The sequence below is a fragment of the Lissotriton vulgaris genome, chromosome 5 (assembly GCF_964263255.1).
Source record: "Lissotriton vulgaris chromosome 5, aLisVul1.2, whole genome shotgun sequence".
Lineage (NCBI taxonomy): Eukaryota > Metazoa > Chordata > Amphibia > Caudata > Salamandridae > Lissotriton > Lissotriton vulgaris.
The window spans coordinates 330,559,597-330,576,821 of record NC_141693.1 but is presented as its reverse complement, the minus strand read 5'-3'; the positions used below and the strand labels follow the sequence as shown (position 1 = coordinate 330,576,821).

Genomic DNA, 17,225 nt, shown 5'->3' with positions numbered 1-17,225 from the left:
CATCCCCCCCACCCTGCACCCCTGCATATGGCTTTCCCCGAACCCCAACTAGCAGTGTGCCTGTCGCCCCATCTAACTAAATACTAAAAATAGAAAATGGAGGTGGGCACCTTCGTACGTGCCCCCGGTCCCCCCTCTCTCCCGCCAGAACCAAGAATCCCCCAGAGTAAATCCACAAATCTATAAGAAGCTAATGCAGTACGCAACAGGTGAAACTGTAAACACCGCCCAACCTCCCGCAAGCATCATGGTACCAAATCCCACGATGTCAAACCCAGTCAATCAGTCTCATCCTTGACCCTTTCGATCGGACGTGCGAACCCTTTCCGGACGAACTGCAGCCTCCACAGGATAATCAAAATACGAGAAAAGTGCAGCTAAGTTCAAACTGAGATCAAGCAAAGACGTTAAGTCACTTAGAACTCCATCAGGTCCAAAGACTCTCCTCACAGTCATGAACTCCCAACGTTGTTTTTACCGCCATTGTAATGGAACTGGCGGATAGGGGACAGACGCGGTTTCAAGCCCAAAACAGTTCTCATCAAAAGTCTCCAGAAAGAGAGCACCGATTAGTTCTTCCACAGTCAGCGTTGATAGTAGGCATGACGATCCATTCAAAGCGCCGATTTCGCTCCTATCGGCCATCACACCGACCGGAGGCTCCGACACCTCTCGTTGCACGGGGCCCGCTTCCTCTATTAAAATGGCCATCGTGGGTATCTCGAGCTGCTTCATTCCTTGTAGTGGAGCAGGGTCCGGTCCAATCCTCCCAATGTCAAACAAATGCGATGAATAAGGGCTTCCACGTTAGTATGAAGAGCCCCAATGGCAGCCCGCACAGTTCGCAACTACGGTTCATTCTCAGTCCGCTCCACCGCTCCTCGCTCGATATCAACCATTTTCACGTCCCCCATAGAGCCCGGTCTCCCCGGGGGAACAGTCAAAAGTGTAACGGACAACAGCAGAGGGGGACTCAATGTTCACAGCGGCATCGATCTACGCTTCGCCACCGCAAGCGAAGATCCCAACCCAGCGAACGCCAGCGGGTGGCTAACCGGGCCACCGGGTCAGGGACCTCCACCCACAGCCTCAGTCGTGCATCGTCACCCCTCCTACGATGTTTACCAACTCAGCAGACCGCCATCAAAATCGCAAGAAAACCTCCACAGCAATAGACTGGACCCTGCCACACGCTCACAGCCGATGTTGTTAAACTGGAACCCGACTGGGCCAGTACTCGAGACCCTGGCTTCCAAGCTTGGCTAGGCCGCAAACTTTAACACGATATAACTGTCTACCAAACTGGTAGAAATCTCGGGATCGCACCATCGAGCTGTAGTCCGGTTCATACACACAGAGGGAGGGCATAAAGACAGGATAAATGACAGGATCATCTGGCAGGAGACTGAGATCGGCGGAGCCGGGAGCCTAAGCAGCCATCTTGTTCGCTAGCATAGCTCCTCCTCCTTCCTTCCCCAATTCTTAAATAAATTTTTGTAGGGTGTAACGTAAATAAGCTGTGCATCACTTTGGATACAAAACTAAACAATATCAATAAATTAAATGTGCATGTCCATTTGACTCTGCCTGCGTTCCCAAAGTTTGTTTTGACAGATAAAACTGTGCTTCTGCGCCTTCATTATGCTAGAGCTATGCATGTCTGTCAGCAACTTGACAGTATCAATAAGATCCACAATATCTGCCCCCAAACCACTAAGACCCTAATAAAAATATGTTGCTATAAGAAACTTGGACTTCGACAGTAGCCTCCTCTTGGTCGACACTAGCTATTCCTTTGAGCTTCTAGGAAAAGTCCTGAACTTTACCATTCACAAACATCACTATCCACCTACATCTATCTACATCACCAGGAGAATTGGCTTAAGAAACGTGTTTCTCTATAAAGTTCTCCTACTAGTGTTTATTATTTCCAATTAAAAGACAAAAATTTGAAAACCCAATTCATTAACACAACTCACCTGTAGTGGGATCTGTGTCATCTCGTGGTCTGACTCCAATGACAGGCTGTAGAGAGCTTTGGTCTTCTTGTCTGCACAAATTAGCAGCCCTTCACTGATGACTCCACAATTACCAGTAAGGGCAGATATCCATGGAGCAGCCACCCTCACCTGCACAGAAGATGACAAAATATTATTGCGGTTGCAGAGTGGCACTTTAATCCTTGCCTCCTCCAATAAGAATTTATGGCTAGGAGTGCTCAAGAGGATGGCTAACCAAGGTTTGAAACAGGCCACCCAGCACCAACTAAAGTTCTGCATTCATGTGCTATTATGTCTTTATACACTGGTATGACCTCAACCCACAGACACAACTGGTACACTGTTGTCCAATCCTCTGTGAGCGTGTCTGAGCATGACTGACAAAAAGCATATCACGCTCCCCCCCCCCCCCCAACTGCCTTTAGTGCCCCTCAACAACCAACCCATTGTAACGGTGTGCCTTCTGCATGTGCATTCCACACACACACGTGCATACAACATAGTACAGACAGCCACTTACGGTTGGGGCCTACCTCTCAACAACCTTAGAAAGAAAAAAAAGCCTCAACTTTTAGATAAACAGTTGATTACTTAGTATGTGCTTGAATACGAATGTCCTCTACATGGCAAATGGGTGTGTACGTTTGCCCAGAGTGCCTCACTGCATGTGAAATTGGTATCCTGACTTTTTGTTGGGGCCTGGCACCCTGCTATTCTAGTGTGTGTGCAGAGGCATTGACCGGTCTAGTACTACAAGGTCCAGAACCTGTTATGAGATCTGGAGGAGTGCACCAAGCATGAACTCATGGTGGACATAGGATAACTGACCATGCCCTGGGTGAATCACAAAGCAGTAGAGGCAGCATACCAGTTATTTTTAATCTATAGTCTGACCAGACCTTTTTTCATCTGCATCAAAGAGAGTGCATTGTCTACTAACCTGCTTGTGTTTAAATTCTGCTATTATGGAAACCCCATCATTTTGCGCTGATATGGGTGTTTGTTGAGAGTGTATGCACTGAATGTGTATCACATTGCACGGTAGTCAAACTCTTTGTGCGGTATAAGTCTGTGAGAACTGGAGCCTGAAGATCCGTTTTGGATGCCCCTGATTTAGCCACACACAAGATGGAGGATGAGGACAAATGTCTACTAACAGCGGAAATGGGGAAGGATGTAAACAGGGATATCATTATTATTTTAGCAAGGACCCTGAGTACTGCCATTTGGGAAGGTGGTATGAGTGAAGAGCCGGACTGCAGTTTCTGTTGTTCAAGGTGAGGACATTTCTAGGCAGTGTCTGTCCCAGACTGTTGCTTCAACAAAGCTGATGACAGTCTTGTGCAAAGATCTCACACTTCACTGTGCCCATATTTGACATACTCCTGCTCGAAGCCAGTCCCATTGTTGCATGCTATAAGAGCCATCACCTTGCACAAAGGTCGTATCTGTGGAACAGTCAGAAAATTACACATGAAAGAGAACCAACTCCAACCAGTTCAGGAGCCTTTGACAACAGGTCCACATCCCGTTTCAAAAATGTGAATAAAATGGACACAAACCAACCCACTTTGTTCCAGTCCCAAGTTCTTCTTGACCAAGCAAGGTAAAGATCGGCAGAATAATCGAAGAGTTGTTGTGGGACTAGGACTGGTGTCTGCCTGACATCTAATCAGACAGACAATAAGATGAAATCACCTCAAGTATGCAGTTTCTACCGGAGGAGCAGATGGTCTGCCTCGTGCCTAAAAGTCAGCCTTTGTGCTTAGAGGAGGGAAGGAGTGCGACTAGCCCTGCAGGAGGAGAGACTGTTCAGGAAGAGAAGCCCAGTAGGTTCCTGGGGTGAGAGGCACCCAGAGAAAGTTGACTACAACAGAGAGCAAAGAAAGGAGCGAACTGTGCCTTGAGGGGATATTGTGGTCTCTGAGCAGTTTCTGCTGTGAAATGCACCAATGCTTTGCGGAAACAAGAATCTCTGTCTCATCCAGAAATTTACCATGAGCCCAAGAGACCAGTGCAGTATCAAAAAACGTGTGGTCACGGTAGCAAGCAAAGTTCATATATTCTTATATAGTAGCAGAAACACAAAACAAATTCAGAGTGGCTTGGTGGTCCACTATTGTATTTATATAGTCATACAGTGTGTCTCATGCAATTGTTTTAAAAGCATTGACAGAAGAGCCACAAAATTGCTTGTTACAATAAATATGCAATATTATACAGTGCTCTAGAAGTGATAGGTGAGGAAGGAAAGAATCGGGGTAAAGTGTTCACGTGTGGGTAGGGGACAGGGAAAGGTAGTGGTGACATATATACATCAACATCATTTGTTTAATACATTTCCGTGAATGATCACAATGTTCCCAATATCATACATAACTAAACAGCGCCCACAAATAATTCTTTATGGTGTCGCAGGAGTGGTGTTGTCAATGTTTCGACCCCTCAAGTCAGGATAGGTTGTGGTCCTTGGGGTGGGGTCTTCTTCAGGACAATGGGAGTACTGGTATAGCGGACGGGGGATAATCTCCGCCGCGCTCGGTTTGATAGTTGGGCTTGACAAAGCTCTTTGGTAGAAATGGTAGCAGTTCTGAATAACTGGTACACAGCATTGAATGAAGAGTAAATATTCAGTGTCAGTCAGTAGTAGCAAATCTGCAGCAACGTTCCGCTTGCAGATCATGGGAAGGAATCCCCTCGTGCGTCCACAGACTGCCTCGGCTCGCAAATGGAGAAAACTCCAGTGCAGCCGCTGCCAACATCGGTAAGAGGAGCCATGTCATCGCTAAAGTAGAATTTCTGACTCGCCCAGAAGCTGCAACTTCCAAAGACAAGCCATTACAGACAACTCGGCCAAGAGACTGCAAGTTGAGCACAGGTCTGCACCCAGTGAGGGACGCCCCAACTGCAAGATTTGTGTTGCGGTAGCAGCCCATCATGCCAACAACGTCCAGTGGTACTTGTTCTAACGCGAGGTTGTAGCTGCAGACCCAACAAAAGTAATGGCACCAATGTGCACGCTGGTAAGCAAACTGCACCCACTACGGCACAAAAACTGCAATGCCATCCAGCAGGTTAAAGTGAGGCTTAGCTTGCAACCGGATTGAGTGACTAGAACAAGCAGAAGAATGTGCCTCAAGGACTTCAGACTTTTTCTTAGCTAAGTGAACGTAATGGGTGAAAGACATTAGATTTAGTCGCTGCTCAGTAGGGTAACAAAGTACTTTGAAAGCCTATGCCCAAAGGACTAACTATAGCTATTAGAAATCACTTGGACTAGAGACACTGTATCAGAAGTGGAGTGAAGTTCCTAACTGAATAATCTAACTACATTCAAGCCATTCCGTCAGCTAGGGAGGCGCAATCCCCTTCTCCTCATTCTGGAGAATCAGATTACCTCATTAACGCTCGATCCCTTGTTAAAAATAATATTGCATTCAGAGACTTCATCTCGGAAAACAAGCCCTCTTGGGTCTTTGTTACCGAAACATGGGGCTCTGAATCAGCTGGTCCTGATTTACTCAACGCCATCCCTGAAGGATATGCCTTTGCTAGACTTGACAGAATAGGTCGAAAAGGCGGGGGAATTGGCATCCTACATAAAACTTCTTCTACTTGCTGTATCGAATCCCTCCCTTCCCCTCAGAATTCCTTCCAGGCCGTTCACTTTTCCCTCAGTCCCTCACCCACAATATCCTTTACGGGTATCTTATTATACAGACCCCCGGGTCCCAGACCGGCCTTTCCTGCTAGTCTCCTAGAAACTCTTGAACCTTTTATCGACAAACCTAATTTTACTATTCTTGGCGATTCTAACTTTCATCTCGGGAATTCTCATTCTCCAGACACATTAACCCTTGTGGAGTCCATGGCTTCTTGCGGTCTCTCACAAATAGTGGCATGCTCTACTCATTCTGCGGGTCACACTTTAGGTTTTCACCAACGACCCTAGGCTGGCAGTAGGCCCTCCTATTCCCCTCTCATGGTCCGACCATAAGGCAGTCCCCTTGGAGTTTACTTTTGGGCCTTTGGATATACCTTTAAAGGATAAGAATAGCTGGACTCTGAAAAGGAATTATAAAGGACTTAACAATGAGACCTTTAGCCCCTTTCTTGTCAACTTTATGCCCTCTTCCAATTCTAACACGGACACTGCCGCTCAGGAGCTTGTTGATATCATCTCGGAGGCAGTTGATACTCTTGCCCCTGCCAAACCCCACTATTGTGCTAGGAAACGACCGTCAGCCCCCCGGTTTTCCGACGCTCTTAGAGTGCGCAGGCAGGAATGCAGGAGACAGGAAAGACTCTGGAGAGCCCATCTTGACCGGGAGGAAAGGATTAAACATAGGAACTTTATCACAGGATATAAGGCCGCGATTCTAGCTGCCAAACAGTCATATTTTTCCAATCTAACTACTTCCCTCCGCTCTCCTAGAGATCTCTTTAATATTGTGGATTTCTTATCTGTTATTCCATCTCCTGACCCCGTTGTTGCATCACAAAAACTTTGTGATGAGATCTCCTTATTTTTTCATACCAAAATTGGAGACATTTACTCCGACTTGGAAGCCCTTAACTCTATCCAGGACTCCCCTTTGTCATCCGATCTTTCTCCAGGATCTAGCCTCTCCCTGACCTCGCGAGTACATTTATCCGATTTCCCCCTCCTGTCCCATGAAGTACTAAACGGCCTGCTTGACAACCTTAAATCGGGATCTCCCCTAGACCCCTGTCCCCTTAAAGTTTTGAAAAATTGTAGACAGACCCTACTTTCCCCTTACCTTCACGTGATGAACCTGGCAATCTCGAATGGCGTCTTCCCCGCAGCCTGGAAGTTGGCCATTGTCAAACCTCTACTAAAGAAACCCACCTTGGATCCTGGGACTCTTAAAAATTTTCGTCCCATATCCCTCCTGCAAGCCCCTGCAAAAGATGCTTGAGGCCCACCTGAATCACCATCTCAATGCCTTCCTGGATACAGCTAGCCTGCATGATCCCTCTCAGCATGGCTTCAGGAAGGCCCACAGCACCGAGTCGGCCTTGACAGTGGTAGTCAACAACATCCGTGCTAAGGTCGACAGGGGTCAATCTACCATTCTGATCCTGCTCGACCTTACAGCCGCGTTTGACACCCTGTCTCCCTCCATCTTGGCCACGCGACTTGGTGAGATGGGTGTGGAAGGATCAGCTTTGGGTCTCCTGACATCTTTCCTTAACCGCTGTGCCCAAAAGGTCAAACTGGGTGACTTCCTCTCTCCGGCCAAGTCTTTGCATTGTGGGGTCCCGCAGGGCTCTTCCTTGAGCCCCACACTTTCCAACATATATGTGGCCCCACTTGCAAGACTGGTGAGATCCTATGACCTGGAAGTCCTGTCGTACGCCTGACGACACTCAGATAATGGTCTCCTTATCCCATTCTGTGGAGTCCTCGGCCTTAAATTTTAAGAACTGCATGGAAACTGTGGCAGGCTGGATGACCTCGAATTTCCTCAAACTCAACGGGGAAAAAACTGAGGTCCTCGTCTTTGGGGGAAAACCGGATCTCTGGTCAGAACAGTGGTGGCCTCCTGCTCTTGGTACCTGCCCCAAGCCTTCCCGCTCTGCTCGAAATCTGGGGGTAACTTTTGATACTACTCTTGCTTTTGATAAGCAAGTAGGCAGGACCGTCTCAACATGCTGTGGGGTATTAAGGATCCTTAGGAAACTCGCTCACTATCTCTCCCCAGATGCTCGGAAACAGATCTCAGTGGCCCTTATTTCCCCTCGCCTGGATTATTGTAATGCCCTCTATCTTGGCATAAACAAAAAATTGATTCACTGTCTCCAAATTGTCCAAAATGCTGCAGCCAGGTTTGTTGTGGATGCCCCCAGACGGGTTTCCGTCTCAGGGATTAGAAAAGATCTCCACTGGCTGCCAGTACAGGCAAGGATCAATTTCAAGGTTCTTGTCCTCACCTACCGCGCCCTTCACGGTCTGGGTGCTGAGGACATTGGATCCCTTGTATCCTTCTACACTCTCGGCAGGGACCTGCGCTCAGCTCACAAAACTTCTGATTGCGCCTCGAACTGCCAAGGCAAGGTGGGGAGGGAGAGCTTTTTTCTCCCTTGCCCCCACACTGTGGAACATGCTTCCCACAAATCTTAAGGCCCAGCCGTCTCTTGTTCTTTTTCAAAAAAATCTTAAGACCTGGCTTTTCTCAGAATCCTACCTGTAAGCTGTTCTCCTCTGGGTTGCTTTTCTGATCTTTCAGCTGGTTTCCATCTTCTGCGCCTTGATGCCTCTGGGTTAAGTAGCGCCATACAAATTTTCCATCATTCATTCATTCATTCATTCACAACCATGAAATAACAATTCTTATTCAACTGTAGTATTCAATGTTACTTGCGTTAACCAAAAGATAAGCACGGAGCTTTTGTTCCCCACACTCCCTCTCTGAGAAACTTCCCTTAGAGTCAAGTTCGGAAAGGGTTGTACTAGGCCCGGTTTGCAGAGCCACAGTAGGACAGAACACATGACACCAGTGGAAAATAACCTCCAGCACTACAGTTTGAGGACAGTAGCCTATCTGCCCTGTGGCTCCCCATCACCCTGAGGGGTGTGTTACAGAATAAATGTTCCACTTTCATAAAAACATATATTGGTTTGGTGTCATCATTAGTTTAGAACCTGTACCTATTTCTAACCCGAAAGGCCCCATGTAGGTATGTATGCAGTCTAGATATGTACCTCGATTTCCTATGCTTTTCGCCAGCCATATCGAGTAGGTCAGTCATAAGGAAGAGTAAAGGAAACAAGTAACACATTTCCCAGTCTATGTGACTCTTCAACCTCTGTTCTGTCCTTGGATGTTACCTGTCTGGTGATCTCGCCATCTTCAATGCTGAAGGTAATAACGCTGATGTGGCTTCCTGGGGAGACCCCAATGACATGGATGTCGCCCTTACCATAAGAGTAAACCATCTGGTAATTGACACTGTCGCTGTAGGAGAAAAAAAACACTTCAGATTGATAATCATAGAACACAAAAATAAGCAATTTTTAAAGTCTGAGGTTTAAACACTTTACAGAAGATGCATAAAAAGATACAAAACTTGGAGATCCACCCTTCAGACAACCAAAGTGCAGCCAGGTTAAACACTGGGGTTCACTTCAAGAAAACCAGCAGCTTTACATGTGCATCACATTCTCAAACTGTAGGTCACAAGCTGTGGGCCGATCTCTTTGGATACACTCCTAACATAGTGATTCACACTTCTCCAGAACTATTAATATAACTGGAACTGAGGAGTCCTGTCAAAGAAAGCCAATAAGCTATTGTCATAAAACAGGCTGTGTTCTGCATCACTAAAATGCATGATCTGAGTTGCAAGTGCCTCAATTACTAGAGCTAAAAGGACAGAGGACAAGAGGTAATCGTCCCTCTGAATTTTTTCAACAACTCGAAACAAATATCCCACCTGTTCTGTCCCATTTGATACGAAACAGGACTTGTGATCTCTCTAGTTTTGTAATTTCACCTTTAACGCCCAATTCTAAGCACTATTGGTATCCACGTTACCTACTCTGAATGTCTTGACTGACTAAGATTACTGAAAAACACCTTCCCTTGTTTCACATCTGTAACAAAACAGTAGGCACAGCTCTGACTGGATCTTATTACACGGGCATACATTATACCTGGTTCTCAATAAAAGAGCCCACTTACATCTTGCACAAAACGCAGCAACCATACTCCTAGATGGGACCACTACCTTTTCCAGGGCATGCCCTCTACTCAAGAACCTACACTGGCTAAGACTTAGGAACACAACTTTCACAGATCCTCCGCTTTGTCCCCCACTCCAATTATAGCAAGGCTTCAGACTTCCTAATTCAAAAGTTTAATAAGATACCTTTCCTTCTGAGTAAGTCACTATTAATCAGATGCGGATCGAAATTCATTCATATTTTTCAAAGATCAGGAAAAAAGCGTCTACGATTCTTGTGCCGCTATATAGGAACAGATTACCTCTTTCTTGGTGGACTACAAACATCTTCCTGCTCTGAAAAAAAAATCGAAGACCATTCCTCGTCAAGGTTTATCAAAGAGCATCATATCTGCTGAATTCTTCTGCTTTTTGCAAACTGATTGGCAACTCAATCAGGAAGATGAGCAGTGTTCTTCGATAAGCAAAAGCACTCTCCGACATGTTCTTTTCATTTGAGATGTTAAAACCAGTGCCTAAGCGCCTGCCTACAACTTCATTCTCTTCCAGACAACACAAGAGTGTGTAGAAAATTGTCACTTTCAACTTTGGGTTTGTTCCAAAATCAACAAACCACTTAATACTGAAAAAGGATGGAAATTAATGATTAAGGCTCAAAAACCTATCAAAAGATCTATGTGAACATTGATCAGGTCTATCATGGTTACATTATTCACTGAATTAATATAACCATGTGATGGGGCTAAAAACTTTTTTTTTTAAAACACATCAGTCTTTTCTTGTTTGCAATGGAAACCACCACAACTCATGATAGCCATAGTTTTCCAATACAATAATTGTGCTAGGAGGCCAACAGTGTAGTCCCGTAAAATAATAACTGTTTTATCAACTTTAAAACTTTGATTATTGGTCGAGATTGTAATCTTGCCGAAAAAAGATACACATTTAGTAAGGGAAAGTTAATCATGCTCTGTGTCACTAAGTTTAAACATACTAGCCCCAAGCAATAGATATGCTAAAAATGCACTTAACCACGTATATCTGGTTGAAATGCAAACTACTGCCCCCCCTTCTTTAAATGTCCCTCTACTTCTTGCAATAGCAGGATCACAAAAACATGAAGAGTGTTCCAGCGGGCAAAATTAGGTTTTGTTCTTAGAGGAATAACCAAACATCATCACAACTCATTAGTTGGGTAAAGCTTTGTCAGCAAGGAACCAATCTCTAAAGAGCTGAGTTACAGCTCTGCTCTTCTTCCATAATGCTCGATTTGCCAGGTGTGAAGAAAGGCAAGCAGGACACAGGGGGGAGGGGGGGGGGGGGGGGGGGGGAAGGTGAGGAGAGATAAACCAAAGTGTGTCCCTGTTGAAACAACTTTATGCAGTCTGTCAAAATGGAGGTAGGATACACTTATTACTGTAACTACTTAATGGCTAATGCAATTGAAGGGCAGGTGTATCTATTTTAGTAATATTACGTCTTAGTTGTTGCCTCCATCAACCCCCGAATATCTCAACACACTATATAACAACTCAACATTCTTTTTAATCTATGTGTCCAAATTCCAAGATCACCTGCCTAAAAATCTATATACCAGCAGCACAATATCAGTGTTATAACGATTTACCAAAATACACAAGAGAACAACTTTACAACACCTTTCCACATAACATCTTCTCACATCTTCAGAACTTGCTAGGGCACCGACCATGCAAGATCGCATGCGGAAAGCCACAACCTGTACTTACCTTTCAGGTAGGTGCTCCAGCCACTTCTGATGACCATTGGAAAGGTAATGAAGGGAAACTGCAGTCTTCTTTAGAACCACGACGAACCTAACTGAATCTTGACTCGCAACCAAACTTGCCATCTGGAAACTGAAAGCAGAGCAGGAGCAAAGGTCACATTAGAGACTACTTCAAAGTAGGGTTGCACCCACCTACTGGAGAGGAGATTATTGGTTCACAAATGCATTAAGAGTGGGCAAAGAGCAGTTCATAAGAGCGCTAAGGAGACCAACTTCCATATGGACTAAGTTCAAGGTTTCTTTATTTTAACTTTCCAAGTTAAAACTCAGAAACCATCCCAAGTGCCAAGCCAACATCTTCTGGCATCGTCTCAAAAGGGCAAATTACATTTTCCATTTCAAACTTTTGGTCACTCCTATACCATGCAAGAGTATCAACATAGGATGATTTTTTTCCCTGGTAACAAGGTATATATAATTAGGCGCCACAGACAATTTTCTTTTCTTTTTTAAATAAGAGTCAAGTGCTTTTAAAGTTGGGTGAAACACTATTTACCCAATTGAAAAGGGAGAAGCAACAGAAATATATATATGTAAACTGTAGACAGTAACATGTAGAGGACTAGGCTCTTCACCGAGTCCCAAGTTAGCTCACCTCACACAGCTCCTGCTTCAGTGCCAGGATACCCTCTCAGGTGTGTTATGCGTTATACAAATACACATAACCTAATATAGATAAAGAACACCCACAAATGCAAAATGTTACGACTACGATGTCCCTTTTCATACTCCAAAGCTACTGGAGAGAGAAGACTATAAAAGAACCAACTGCTTGTCAGTTGTTAGCATTAGAGTTTCCAGGTGGTCAAATAAATGCCTGTCTGGTCTACCTTTCTTGATCTTACAATAGACTCTCCTTATCAAAGGAGTGCTATGAATCCCATAGCCAAAATAATGTTCAATTGACTCTTCTTCAAATGGAATTTCGAAGTTAGGACACCTCAAAAAGGCTTTCCTGTCACCTCTTACATGATTCCTTTTGATAAATGGACCCTAAATGTTCACTTCTTGGTTACAAATGTTAATTTACTTACCCCTGCCAATAGAATTCTGCTTTCTCATACCAAGAACAGCTCCAACAGTGTTATAATTGGACCGTGTGGAGATGCAAAATCATCTCAAAAGAGCACAGACTGCACTAACCCCACACTTAATCGTAATCAGTCATTCCAGAAAGAGATTACTCTCCGAGAAGTGAGAAAAATGTGAATGAGCGAGAGGGAGAATAGCTGTGCCATGGCAGTGAAAATGAATGTGACCTAAAAACACGCTATTTAGAGCAACTGCACTGAAACACATTCTTACTATAGGTCCAAACACATTTTACTATCTCACAGATTGCATGCAACAGTTATTTTACCCAGGAAATAACTGTAATTGTCTCTGTAATATGATTTTGCCATACTAAAACAAATTAACCCCTAGCATCCAGGTTTTGGTACAATATCATTTGTTAAAACAAGTATCCATGAACAAATACCATGACAAAGTGAGTGTGTGTGTGTGTGTGTATAATATATATATATATATTTTTTTTTTCTTTCTCTCTCTCCATCTATCTATGATGAATAGACCTTCAACGGAGCACTGCTGCTGACTAAAGAAGCAACATCCATTTCTCCTCCTTACTCGCCACAAGTTTATACAAGAAAGATTCCCCTAATGATCCACAGCCCAGTGAAGGTGTGGAGCAATTCAGTGTGCAAGCAGGGAGAACGTTACACTAAGGTCTGATGTATCAAGATTGTATGGTTCATTTTGAAATGAAATGAAAATTGTATTTATAGAGCATTTATAGAGCACATTCTACCGTAAGGCCTCGTAGCACTTATGGATTGCAGGAAGATGGACAAGGAATCAAGGGAGATTGCAGAAAAAATAAGTCTTAAGAAGTTTGCGAAAGATCAAGATGTTGGATTCGCTGCGCAGAGAAAGAGGCAGCGAGTTCCACTAATTGGAAGCCTTCAGGGAGAAGGATCGACCGCCAAACCTGGCCCGGCGGACCGTCCTGGTAGTGGTGAGAAAGGCTGAGCTAGACCGGAGGTTCCTGAGGGGTTTATAGGGCATAATAAGAGAATGTAAGATGGCTGGGCCGGGTTTCCACATGGCTCTGTGGACTTGACACAAGGATTTGAACTGAACTCTGGCACGGATGGGGAGCCAGTGCAGCGTCCTCAAAGTGGGTTTGGCCGATTGTCTACTGGGGATTTGGAGCAGAAGGCAGGCTGCACTATTCTGAGCCACCTGGAGTTTTTGAAGGGTGGACTGTGGGGCACCCAGGTACAGTGCATTCCTGTAATCAAGGCGTGATAAGATCAGGGCCTGTACCATAATCCTTCTGGCGGCGAAGGAAAGTAGGAGCAAGATCTTCCTGAGCATCCTAAGCAAGCCATAGCAAGTTGCAGCTAACATGGTTGCCTGATGGCCGAGGCACAGGGAGCGGTCAAGCCACATGCCGAGACTCTTAATCTGCTGTTTTGGGCTGGGCATAGGATTCAGACAGGTAGGCCATATCCGTGAAGATAGGGGGGTGGTAATTTGCCCAAAAACATGAGCTCGGTCTTATCGCTGTTTAGCTTTAGATGGGAAAGCTTCATCCAATCAGCTACAACCTCTAAGCAGCTACCAAGGGAGCACGATGCGCCCTCTGGGTGGTTCAGGGATACCACCAGTTTGGTGTCATCGGCATAGGTTATTAGTTGTATTCCAAATCGTAGGACAACCTCGGCCAGTGGCGCCATGTAAGCATTAAAAAGTGTGGGGCTCATGGAGGAGTCCTGGGGAACCCCACAACCGACCGGCGAGCAGTCCGAGAAGACATTATCTTCGAACATCTGAAAAACCCGGTCTTTGAGAAATGATTGTAGCCAGGAGAGTGCTGACTGGGTAACTCCCAGACTTTCCAACCGACTCAGCAGGATCTTGTGGTCCACAGTGTCGAAAGCGGCACTGAGGTCCAACAAGATGTTCGCCGCTGAGCCGCCTTGGTCCAAGAGTCTTCGGGCCTCTTCAGTCACGGCCAGAAGAGCCGTCTCTGTCCCTTGACGAGGCCGGAAGCCTGTCTGAGACGTATGGAGTAGGTTGTCTGTTTCAAGATATTGGACTAAGACCGAGTTAATATGTTTTTCGGTTATCTTGCTAAGCCAGGGAAGGAGGGATATGGGTCTATAGTTAGATTGGTGGGGTCCAAGTTTGTTTTTTTCAGCAGAGCCTTCACTGAGGCCCGTTTCCATTCAAGGGGAACCGTAAACGCCGAGATGGAGGCATTTATAGTGGTGAGGATAGCAGGGCTTATTGTATGAGTGACCCAGGAGAGAAATCAGGGGGGGGAAGGAGTTCGGGGGGGGGGCAGGGTCCAAAGGAGAGCCCGAGGTTACTTTAGGTATAATTGCTTTCAAGGAGTCCTTATCTAATAAAGGGAACTCTGCAGGGGAGCAGCGGGGAGGGCTCCTGGTGTTAGTTTTACCGGCAACGTCCTGGGAAAACTGGAAGGGGCGGGTGATAAGTTCAATTTTTTGGTGGAAGAATTCCGCAAGGCTGTTGCATCTAGGAGGAGCATCTTCCTGATTGGGGATGTCTGCCCCTCAGATTTTTTTTTCATAGAAAGCAGCTTGTGCAGTTTTTATTTCTTCCTTATATTTCCTTATTGCCTCACAATGGCTAACTTTACTTTTTTCTGTGGTATTCAGTCTCCAATTCCTTTCTAGCTTCCTACAATTTTGTTTAAGCTCTTTCCGTTTTGGGGAAAACCATGGTGCGGGCCTACGGTTTGATCTCTTATGAGTGGTTCTTATGAGGGCCAGAGTATCTAAGGAGTTTAGAAACCAGAGGTTAAAGTTGAGGTTCGCTCTCTCTGGGTCTGGATTAAAAGGTGGTAGGGTGTTCTCTAGGAGATTGGATCAATGACCAGCACAGAGATTCAGCCATTTTCTGTTATGTGACTTTGCGACGTTCAGGGGGACGTGCTTCCGGAGGAGGGCCAGGTGAGTGGAATTAGTGAGTGGTCGGTCCAAGGGAGAGATATCGGGGGATTACACTGGAGAAGCCGGGAGTTGCTAAACACGGCGTCCAGAAGATGAACTTTAATATGAGTGGGAGCGGTACCCTGCAGGGTAATTTGTAGGGCTGATAAGTTAGATACAAGTTCATTGGCCTGGTTATCTGTGGGGTCATCGAAATGAATATTAAGATCACCTAAAATCGTGTAGTTGGGCGGGGAGAGGGCTAAATTGGCAACAGTGGTGGGGAGCGCGCTCATAAATTGGCCAAGAGGGCCTGGAGGGCGATAGAGCAGGAGGCCAGAGAAGGTATTAGAGGGTGAGAATTTTAGAGAAAAATTCATATTTTCACAGTCTGGAAGGTCCTTGTGGAAAAGCGACATTGAAACTTGTCCTTGTAAATTATGGCTAACCTTCCCCCTCTACCAGTTTTATGATCCGCTCTACAGATTAGGTAACATGGGGGTAGGGTTTCCACAACAGTTGGATCTGACTCGGGCTGGAGCCAAGTCTCAGTAAGAAATAAGGCATCTGGGTCAAGATCTAATAGGAGTTGAGGTTCAGTTGTGTTTAGCCATTGAGCGGCAATTTAGTAGATAGATTTTAAGGGGGGGTCAGGGGATGGGCTGTTACCCTTCCAGTGTAGAATTTGAAGTGGCATTGGGAGCAACCGGTCTATCCAGATGAGACGTCAATTTCATGCCTACATTTTGGATCTGAGAGGCCTGCCAGACTGTAAGGTCAAGGCACTATACCTGAGGGTATCTTTTGGCGATATACCAGGGGTTGTGGCCCCTGGGCCCAGTCGGGCGCAGACGGGCTTGCCTTAGGTGCGCCCGCTGCCCGTCCGTGTAAGTGGTGTCATTTATACTAGTGAGAGCGTGAGTGCAGGACAGCTAGACCGCTAACCCCCACCTCTCTCAAGATGGCGGCCACAGATCGTCCGTTCCACGCCAACGCCAGCACCTGTGCGTGGGGGAGCGCGATGGTGCGACTTAGAGTGAGATAAGTCGATTTTTAAAATATTCTAATAGAGACAATTTTAAAAATAAATTAAACTGTGCAATCGGTTCTGACCTTCCCGGTTCCGCCTTAGGAAGTAAAGTAAAATGAATCCGCGCGCATGGGCGTGTACTTTTCTTTCTGTACACTGATCAGGCCCAGCAGTCTGAGACAATTCTTCCAAATGCTGCATAGGCCTGACTCTGGCTTTTTGGAGGCATTCAGACATATAATTTCTGCACGAACAGAATTTACAGCGCGTCATGAGTGTGACTTGATCGACCGGTAACATCTACGACAAATGTTCTGATTGGCTCTACACATTCTTTTTTAATTTCCAGCTCTCACAGCTGGTTTAAAATTAACCCAGGAGATTAAACAAACATAACATTAAAAAAACAAATGGCATGTAAGGTGAAGGGTAAAAACTCACGCGATATTGGTACATGCCTATGTCTGGGTTTTTTTCCCAGTACTAATTCAGTAATAATCCAGTACAAAGGGAAACTGATAGGTGCAAATCCCTATTTTTCCAAAAAGGGTACAGTCAATATTTAATCTATGCTTGCCTTTAACGTACGAATGTGTGATTTCTTCTCAGCGCACCCGAACACAAACAAAGGACTTATGTAGCCAAGATGAAGAACATCAAAATAGTCCCCTTGGAGATCAAAACACGTTGCCATTACATAAGAATGCTATGAATTTCCA

General features: G+C 45.4%; 1 protein-coding gene across 1 annotated transcript in view; it reads right to left on the bottom strand.

The window, feature by feature from the left end:
* The window catches only part of EMC1 (ER membrane protein complex subunit 1), a 307,425-nt gene that overhangs the window by 260,609 nt on the left and 29,591 nt on the right, over nt 1–17,225 (bottom strand). The window contains exons 5-7 of the mRNA XM_086921577.1: nt 11,456–11,584; nt 8,854–8,980; nt 1,980–2,129 (exon numbers count right to left, since the gene is read on the bottom strand). Of these exons, the coding sequence (XP_086777703.1) occupies nt 1,980–2,129; nt 8,854–8,980; nt 11,456–11,584 (406 nt within the window). The remainder of the gene's footprint in view (nt 1–1,979; nt 2,130–8,853; nt 8,981–11,455; nt 11,585–17,225) is intronic.